Source organism: Frankliniella occidentalis, unplaced genomic scaffold (genome assembly GCF_000697945.3).
Source record: "Frankliniella occidentalis isolate FOCC.00 unplaced genomic scaffold, Focc_3.1 Scaffold196, whole genome shotgun sequence".
Classification (NCBI taxonomy): Eukaryota; Metazoa; Arthropoda; class Insecta; order Thysanoptera; family Thripidae; genus Frankliniella; species Frankliniella occidentalis.
This window is the reverse complement of record NW_026267322.1, coordinates 439,237-447,981: the sequence shown is the minus strand read 5'-3', so window position 1 is coordinate 447,981 and position 8,745 is coordinate 439,237. Positions and strand designations below refer to the sequence as shown.

Genomic DNA, 8,745 nt, shown 5'->3' with positions numbered 1-8,745 from the left:
ACCCCGTCAGCCAACTGCACATAATGAGCAGAGCCTCAAATACCATTAAAATGCGTTGCCAATGCACCCGGGAATCCGAGTGTCTGAATGTCAGGGCGACGACACAACAGTGTGCTGTGTTCGGTTGTCTTACTCGCTCTTCCCGTTAGGCGCCATGGTCCCTTGGTATGTAAACCCGCAACACCGTTTTGTCGTATAGCCCCCTTGAAGCACGGTCGTTAGATGTGTGGAACGGTCGGTGGCAGGATTAAAAAGTATTTGTATACATCTCGAAAAGTGTGAACGAATAAAAATTAACTCATTTTCCATGAGGCCCGAGAGTGTAGTTGTCGTCCTCTCGCCTTGAGAAAGGCTTGCTCATTTCTCAAGCTCTCGCTTTGTCAGCTGCGTCTGCTCTGAGAGAGCAGCGATGCTCGATGGTCCCGGAGCGCCGTGCGGGATAGGCAGCCCAACCTACGCGCCGAGTGTGCTGACAGCCGGCCTGGCCACCGACCGCCGCCCTCTGTCTAGAACGGCGGTGCGAGTGCGAGCGATGTACTCTGTTAGCAGCTTTTATCTAATAGGATGAAGCACGCCAGCAGCAAAACAAAATGGAAATGAAAAAAGAAAGGTATTGCGTTCAGCCCGGGTGACTGTTCGCGCGTCTGTTCGAAGTGACGCGCCGCGGTTGGCGGCCCTGTTCCGGGCGCCTGCTTGTCTTTTGTCCCTATCGATCCATTGATTTTAATTTTCAGGGATTTTTCGAGCTCGTTTTGGGGGTAATACCCGGCTTTTTGAAATGCTCGGACCTAAGCTGGCCCTCCCGCTCCCTCAGTGCTGTCGGCAACCCGCACTGTCAGCTGCTTCCGCGTGCGTTCCTCGAGCGCGCGCGTGTTCCAAACGTGACTTCGCTACCCCGCCCACCCCGCCCACCATCCACCGCCTCCCCGCTCACCCCGCCGCCGCAGCACCAGCACCAGCCCCGTCGCCAGCTCGTCTTCTTCAAGGGCACTTTGCGGAGAAGCCAAGAACGTTGTTTCGCCGTTTTCTAAGTCAAAGACAACACTTCCACACCATGAGTGCCTACAAAATTGTTATGGTGAGGCATGGTGAGAGCGAATGGAATCAGAAGAACTTGTTCTGCGGCTGGTATGATGCAAACCTCAGCCCCAAGGGTAAGTTCATCCAGCAGAAGTCTTAAGCTTAAGGGTGCTGACACTTACCCTTCAGGTGTTCACTTTGAGTGCATCTCAACAGTGGTTTCTGTAGTTTTATCTCACTATACCTTACTGCTGAAAAATAATCTTAATTTGTAGAAGGGTAGGTTATGTCAGTGATCATATATTTCTTGTTTGACATTAATTTTCTTTGGGTGCGTTTAGCGATTGGTCTCCTTTTGTTTACTTCTGTTACAAGTGATTCTCCTGCCAAATAGGGATCCCTCCCAGCTATACTTTTGAGCCAATACAATGTTTGCTAGTTTTGCGACTTTGCAATGTTGTCATCTTCTAATTCTCTTTTATTCTGCAGGTGAAGAGGAAGCTGTCAGCGCTGGCAAAGCTCTGAAAGAGAGTGGCTACCAATTTGACATAGCTCATACATCCGTTTTAACTCGTGCCCAGAAAACATTGGCAGCCATTCTTCAGGGCATTGGCCAGTCTGATTTACCTGTCGAAAAATCATGGCGTTTGAATGAGCGTCACTATGGTGGTCTGACAGGCTTAAATAAATCTGAAACAGCTGCCAAGTATGGAGAGGAACAGGTAAAATTTTACTGTGACTTTCTTTTAATTTTAACAAATTCTTAATGAGTTGTGATTTATAAACTTGAACAAATGTTTTCCATTTTCAGGTCCAAATCTGGCGACGCAGCTTTGACATTCCACCACCTCCTATGGAAGCTGATCACCCATACTATGAAACCATTGTCAAAGATGCCCGTTATGCCAACGGCCCCTCTGAAGCTGAGTTCCCTAAGTTTGAGAGTCTCAAACTGACCATTCAGCGCACCCTGCCCTATTGGAATGATGTTATCATTCCTCAACTGAAGGCTGGCAAGAAGATCATCATTGCCGCCCATGGAAACAGTTTGCGTGGCATTGTCAAACACCTCGACAGTAAGTTTTGTGTTTTACCCTTTATGTCTACTTCCCTTTGTATGTTTTCTAAAGCAATATGATTTTTTTGAATAGATATGAGTGACGAGGCTATTATGGGTCTGAACCTTCCCACTGGCATTCCATTTGTATATGAGCTTGACAAGGACTTCAAACCAGTCGTATCAATGAAGTTCTTGGGTGATGAAGAAACTGTGAAGAAGGCTATGGAGGCTGTGGCTTCTCAAGGAAAAGCAAAGTAAAGTTCGACAGGAAATGTGCTTCTCTTATAATCCTTTTAAAAAATAGGATCACCAAAGTTTTTATTTTTAATCCCTTGTTTCAATTCAAAGTGATGTAATTTAATTATTTAATTTTCCTGCCATGGAAAGGGAGATGAGTGCTGTGCACTTAGCCTTCTCACTCAAGAGAAATTGTTATACATGCTGGTTTCATGTGCAGTCAAATAAATGACCTGAACTATTTAAGTTGTTCTCTACTGAGAGGGAATTTCTTTGATTCTGATGCAAATTGCTTAAAAGATTTTTAGGTTACGTATTTAGTATTTTCTAACAGAATGCAGTAGCATGATATTAGAGGAGGATCATGGAGTATTAAGACAAGACAATATGACAGCCATTATAATCATTTTCTTTATCTTCCTTGACCCACAAAGTTAGGAAGCAGTAATAATTTGAGCAACAACCTTCACTATCTTAAAACTGAAGGTTGTGATTTGCTTAGCATAGCCATAAAATGATACCAAGAGAAATGTTTGATGCCACCAGCTCAAATGTTCAATGATATCACAAAATAAATGCAATTTGTTTTGTACAAGCCCTTGTGAATTTTGTACTACATTCAACATTCATCATGCAGAACAAACGAAAACCATAAGAGAGTATGATGGCACTGCAGGCAAAAGAGATATGTAGCTGACTTTGGTACTTGGAACACATTGAGTCACAGACCAAATTAAAGAGGTGGTGTTTTTCAGCAAAAAAAAAAAAACACGGCCGACATGTACCCACATGGGACTCAACATTCTAATCTAGTCAGTAACCTTAAGAACAGTAAGTGTAGTACTTTTGTGTCACAGCGCAAGCGTTGGTATAAATCTGGACAAACTTTACTTACTGCAGGGCATTAAAATGCACCAAACTTATTCACAACGATTTCAGGCTAGAAATGACGAGTAAAAATCAGACATTAATCATTCCCAGTCATTCGTTTGAAAACGAAGGTTTATAGGAAAATCAACCTCTCCTCTCCATGTAAATATATATATGTATATAGAAACATGTATAACATTCTATATAATTCAAATTTATAACAAAGACATAACACTAGGTTTGTAGAAAAATTATGTGTCACCCCTAGTTGATACAGGGTATGAACAAATACACTTTCACATTGGAACAGATCATTTAAGCAAGCCCACAAACCTCAAAACTGCAGGCAACTTCTTGGTACTCAATACAGAAAACCACCGGGAACAGGCTAAAACTACCTCTAACATGGGTTTGCGTCCCCACATAGTTCAGCATCAAAATTTCAATCAAGTTTGCAAAGTAAGTTATCACATTTTGCATGAACATGGAATGCACAATAGTTTTCAATACCATTAAATAAAAAGATACCAACTGTAAAGGCACCATTAACTAACAAAGATGTTGACAGAGTAAAATACATTGTATCATACAAAAACAGAAATAAGGATAAACAAAAGATGCCCTCAAATACTTTTAGAGGTCAGGACAACATTGTAAAACCAAAAACAAAACAAAAAGTTATGTTCTCATTCCATACAATAGTGCTAAACTTGATACTGCCTCAAGAAAAAGTTGACTTCAAATAGTAACGAAAAATTTGAAGAAAGGAAAATGCATAACTAAAAAAATATACAGCAACACAGGCTTGGTTACAAGCATGATTTCAAGAATAACTTTGGATTATGTTTACAATTAGTTTTAACATTCACAATAAAATATAATTTCAAGAATACAGGCATATTGAATTCTATGATAAAAAAATAAGTATACACATAAGTCTTGTTCCTCAAAAATCTGTTCAATGCTTATCTCATGATTATTCTTCATCCCTCAAACTTGCCAAACAGTTCTTGAAGTGTTGAACTTGAGACTGTAAAAAATTGAAAAATATAATTTAGAGTAATTTATTGTTTTTCATTTAATACATGCTGAGAGTTGAAATTTACCTTTGCATGCTTTATTTCTAGCTCGGCTAATTCAATGAGATGCTTCCGGAATGCAATGACTCTTCTTGTTTTAAAGTCCATGAGTTCTGAAAATTTGTGATATTATTATTGATAGGTATTACATAGAAGACTAAGTGTGTGAATGAAATTGACCACTGGCTTTCTATGATTATTAAAAACTTTCTTACCTTCTTTTCCTTTATCGGACATCTGATCAAACTTCTCACATGCAACCTTCTGAGCAGTCTCAGCCTGTAACAGAAAAGCAAAATAAAATAAGAGTAAAAGCACCACAAACCAAGGCAAACACAGTATCTAGAACAACAGCCAGTTAAATGTTTCAATCTAACATATGTACCACAAGCATAGAACTAAATACCTAGGTAACATTTTCTAATCAATGAATGATAAATAAGTAAACGTATTACACATTCCTCCAACCAAATATACCAAGCAATATTGTCATACTAAAGTGAAAAATATAACACATTACTACATCATACCAATAGATACCATAGAAATGACAAAATGTTTCCCTTTCTAAACAAGCCCCATAACAATTTAAGAGCAACAGAGCCAATTCTGTGTGTAAAATAACACAGCATGCGTTACTCCTTAACCAGAATAACACACAAAATAAAAGTCCCTTATGTACAGGCAATTAGGTATTTTAATTGTTGATGCACATAGTGCAACTTGAACCAGATCAACCAACAACTCAAAACTGTTTGAACTATTTTGGGTCAATGAGAAAAGCATTTTCTCTACAGTATATCTTAATTGTTAAGTGCCTTAAAACCCATGAAAATCAAAAAACTGAGAAAAAGAAAAAACGTAAATTTGATCATAAAAATTTCATCCAAATACTCACTTCAGCTACCTCCATTGCCTACAAGAAACACAGCACCAAGAAAGGCCCATTAGTTCCTAATTTATAAGCCATAAAACTTGCAGCATATTGCATATTGAATGAAATATACTTAAACTGAGATTGAAAATTTAATTTATCTATGAGCACACTTTGCACTTTGATCAATTATAGTTTAATTGAAATGGCTGGGTGAAGGTAAACCTCTTAAAATAAATTCTCCCTCCACCAATTAAATCCACAGATTAAAAACCTAGATGCATAATATACTTACAGCATGGACATCTTTGTTTTTGGCACGAGCCTTTTCCAGATTCCTATTTGCAGTTTCATAATTGGCCAAGCATCTCAGACGGCGGTATAGCAATCTTTTAGCAGCATATGTGTCACGCATATAATACCGCAACAGATCTGATAACTTCAAGTCCTCGTCTGAAGCAACTCTTCCCTCAACTTTCTGTAAGATAGCAGATATTTCAAAATCAATTAGGATGTAAACATTCACTTGGAGTTGCAATACCATACGTCAGTATCTTATATACCCGAGCTTTTTCAAATACTTCAGCAACTTTAGTGAGTGATTTGCCCAGATCAGGATCAGTAGCCGAGAGCTGTACGAGGCCTGTATGCACTTTAATGAAGCAGTCAGCCACATCTGGAATGAGAAGGAGACTTTTTAATGATAACATTCTCCTTGTCTAGAATGTACAGTGCAAAATAATACTCAGAACAAAAATTACCTTTGTGTTTCTTGGTCATACTATCTGACTTTGTTGTTGCCTCTTTTAAATGGTTGTAATACTTCAGAAGAAAAAGTTTCTCTTGTTCAAAAAAGTCATTTACATCTTTTACAGTAGCTGATAGTAGAAGTTCATCACTTGTTGTTGAAAAAGATTTTACGAAGCCTTCCAGCATCTCCATTCGATTCTTCCCTCTAACACACAAATCCTGAAAGAGAGTTAAGGGAAAAATATAGAAAATCAACCCAAATAGATGGATGAAAACAATTTTAGCAACTACTTTATCTACACTTCAGAAGCTTACCTGATCATATTCCAAAAACACTCGCAAATTGTGGTCATTGCGGAAAATTGGATGACTAACGAGTCTGCAAAGAAACACCTCATGCATGGCAACAGTTTTCTTGAAAGTTGCCAAATACTCACTGTCGGGGGAGGGAAAAGATACCAATCTTATAAAAATGTTTCTAAAAACAAACAATCAACAAATTTCCCAAAAGACATACGCTTCCAGTTCTTGTTTCATCTTAGAAAATTCTTCTTTAGTCATGGAGCCTTCACCCTCACCAAGCTTCTGAAGTTTTTCTCGAGATGCATCAAAATCAGGCCTAGGGGGAGCTGGGGGTATCTATATCAAACATGAAAAAGTAATTACATTGTTGATGTTTAAGTGCGGTTCAAGAGCTTTAACCTTGACGTGTAACAACTTACTATGTATCCAGCATAAACCTCATTCTCTTCAAACCTATCATGCAACCAGACAAATTCTTCATGTTGGCGAACCACTAAAAATTCAGGTTTTTGAAATTCTGGGAGAGTTGTCTGCAATTCCATTGTATATTTAAATGAGTGATATAAATGATCAGAACAAGTATGAGTGTGAATACAGAGATCACAAAACGCAAATGCATTTGTTAAACCAGCCGTGATTTTACTGCAAGGCAAGTCAATCTGTTCGGCTTTGTGAGGCTCACGAGGAGTGAGTGAGTGAGAATCAGGCTAGCGGTTTGTGAACTCTGAATCTGAATCTCAACTAATAATATAAAGGTAGTCAACAAGACATTGTTTCCACACAGAAACTTACCTTGGTATGAACTGTGAATTTCACTTTTTCCTTTTCGCTTAGGGCATCAGAGATATCAACAACTAAAGAATTATCAGTTAAGTCAACTGTATCTGATCTTACTCCCTGTAAAAAGAGAAATAAAATTAGTTAATGTGAAAGCAAGCTACAAATTTAACTAAATATGTGATTCTATTGACGAGTAGAGTCTTACCTTTCGCGAGTCCTCTGAAGCATCTTCAACACCATCCTACAAAACAAATTAAATTTGAACTCTGAGAAAGACCTTATCCATGACAACATGAAGTGAATAGTTTAATGGGGAGAGCAAATGTAGTGAGATGGGGTGACCAGCCTCAGCAATCGAGAAGTAACCAGCAATAAGTAAATATGGTTACATAAAAATAAAAGAACATTACCGAGTTTTAGGGAGGCGGCGTAAAATGTCAAAAGTTTGGTTAAAGAACCAAGAGTGAACACAACCCACCATCATTGTAAAGTTGGAGCGTCAACACCGGACGGACGTAGCTGAAGAGGACGCTGTTATCAACAGGAGTTCTATCAGCGGGTGCCCGCGTCTCCAATGATTCTCCAATTAAATGAACCAGTCGACACCTCCCTTCAACGACCGACAACCTGGGTCGTCTGACGTTTTGACAGACAAGTGCAAGTGCAACTGACAACCAACTCGCCTTCCTTCCTCGAGCGAGTGTCGACCGGATACCGCCCACCGAGTTCCGGTAGTGCGTTGGCGCGTCCGCGCCCGCCTCTTCAAAAAGTTTAAAAGTCCTCGCGGTCGACATGACGACATTGCTGTTGTTTTGATGCAAGCGGAATCATTTTCTAGTGGCGGTTCGATAAAGGAAGGGTACCTGCTGGTACGAATGCAGTATGTCGCGTGTCTAGGTTTCGAATGAGAGTACTCTCCCGTGGGTCCACGCTGGCAAGATTTTCTTACTCATTATTTGTTGAACGAGAATGAATGTATCAGAAAGAGCGAATGGAAGTTTATTAAGGCTCATCGCATTAATTTTGTAAATGGTGTAAATAATATGCAAATTCCAGTCTCCTTGAGAGAAATTTATTCTAAAACAATTAGCACGATAAGACCATTCTCACACTTGAAAGAGACGCAAGTAGTGCACGTTTCGTCAATCGTCTACGAAAAATACAGTGATAAAAGGTTTGCCCGTGGGTTCATAACAAAAGGTCGGGCTCTTTCAGCGCCTGCCAGGTAGGCATTGCCGTGGCAGACGTGTGTGGCGGGATTGTCTACTCGCAAGGCGCTCCTCTACCGCAGCGGCTGCCAGCGCGCTGGGCCAGAGGAAGAAAGAAGACCCCCCCCTCTCTCCTCTCCAAGTGAAAAACATTAGCCGTGCTGTGCTTAAGTCGTGAAGGTACCTAATAGTTAATACAAGAGAGCAGTAGAACGACACATAACTAATTTCGTGCGCAGGAACAAACTTTACGAAGTTATGTAACATTGCCACTCGCGTTTCGTATCATCTGCTTTCACGATCCATTCCATGGCGGAAATTCTAAGCAGATATTTCATTTAACAAACAAAAAACTAAGCACTGACTAAACTCACGGCAAAACTTGCTATTTATCCTTGCTGCAGCAGTGGTTTTAGAAAATTTACGTTTGTCGAACCAAATGTGACACAGTATTTTCAAAACAAAGCCGAGCGCGGCTACATATCGTAGTATATTTCAGTGTGACCGCGCGTCTCCTCCTGCCCGACGAGGCTCTAAAATGAAACAGCAGGTGGTGTTGAGCCA

At 39.9% G+C, this 8,745-nt stretch overlaps 2 protein-coding genes across 3 annotated transcripts; one reads left to right on the top strand and one right to left on the bottom strand.

Moving 5' to 3' along the window:
• Positions 1 to 934: 934 nt before the first annotated feature.
• Positions 935 to 2,563, top strand: LOC113215315 (phosphoglycerate mutase 2). Its single transcript, XM_026434925.2, has 4 exons — positions 935 to 1,154; positions 1,510 to 1,742; positions 1,832 to 2,096; positions 2,172 to 2,563. Exons 1-4 carry the CDS (start codon positions 1,055 to 1,057, stop codon positions 2,336 to 2,338), a joined length of 765 nt encoding a protein of 254 aa, XP_026290710.1. The 5' UTR covers positions 935 to 1,054; the 3' UTR covers positions 2,339 to 2,563.
• An 805-nt stretch (positions 2,564 to 3,368) lies between these two features.
• Positions 3,369 to 7,669, bottom strand: LOC113215314 (sorting nexin-6). 2 transcript variants are annotated; one of them, XM_026434923.2, is made up of 13 exons: positions 7,452 to 7,669; positions 7,179 to 7,214; positions 6,986 to 7,090; positions 6,613 to 6,723; positions 6,408 to 6,529; positions 6,206 to 6,326; positions 5,902 to 6,109; positions 5,704 to 5,816; positions 5,436 to 5,618; positions 5,165 to 5,182; positions 4,482 to 4,545; positions 4,294 to 4,379; positions 3,369 to 4,217 (listed from the first exon to the last, which is right to left on the bottom strand). In XM_026434923.2, exons 1-13 carry the CDS (start codon positions 7,455 to 7,457, stop codon positions 4,164 to 4,166), a joined length of 1,227 nt encoding a protein of 408 aa, XP_026290708.1. In that variant the 5' UTR covers positions 7,458 to 7,669; the 3' UTR covers positions 3,369 to 4,163. The 2 variants fall into 2 exon arrangements, with proteins under 2 accessions (XP_026290708.1, XP_026290709.1); XM_026434924.2 differs by lacking the exon at positions 5,165 to 5,182 and having other exon boundaries at positions 7,452 to 7,667.
• Positions 7,670 to 8,745: the final 1,076 nt, after the last annotated feature.

Bases quoted from the DNA above. Each gene is read 5' to 3' on its own strand.
- LOC113215315 (XM_026434925.2), top strand. From the start codon at position 1,055: ATGAGTGCCTACAAAATTGTTATGGTGAGGCATGGTGAGAGCGAATGG. The intron at 1,155-1,509 runs GTAAGTTCATCC...TTTATTCTGCAG, and splicing joins TGCAAACCTCAGCCCCAAGG to GTGAAGAGGAAGCTGTCAGC. The intron at 2,097-2,171 runs GTAAGTTTTGTG...TTTTTTGAATAG, and splicing joins CATTGTCAAACACCTCGACA to ATATGAGTGACGAGGCTATT.
- LOC113215314 (XM_026434923.2), bottom strand. The intron at 6,724-6,985 runs GTAAGTTTCTGT...ATGGAATTGCAG, and splicing joins AATTCACAGTTCATACCAAG to ACAACTCTCCCAGAATTTCA. The intron at 6,530-6,612 runs GTAAGTTGTTAC...TGTTTGATATAG, and splicing joins AGGTTTATGCTGGATACATA to ATACCCCCAGCTCCCCCTAG.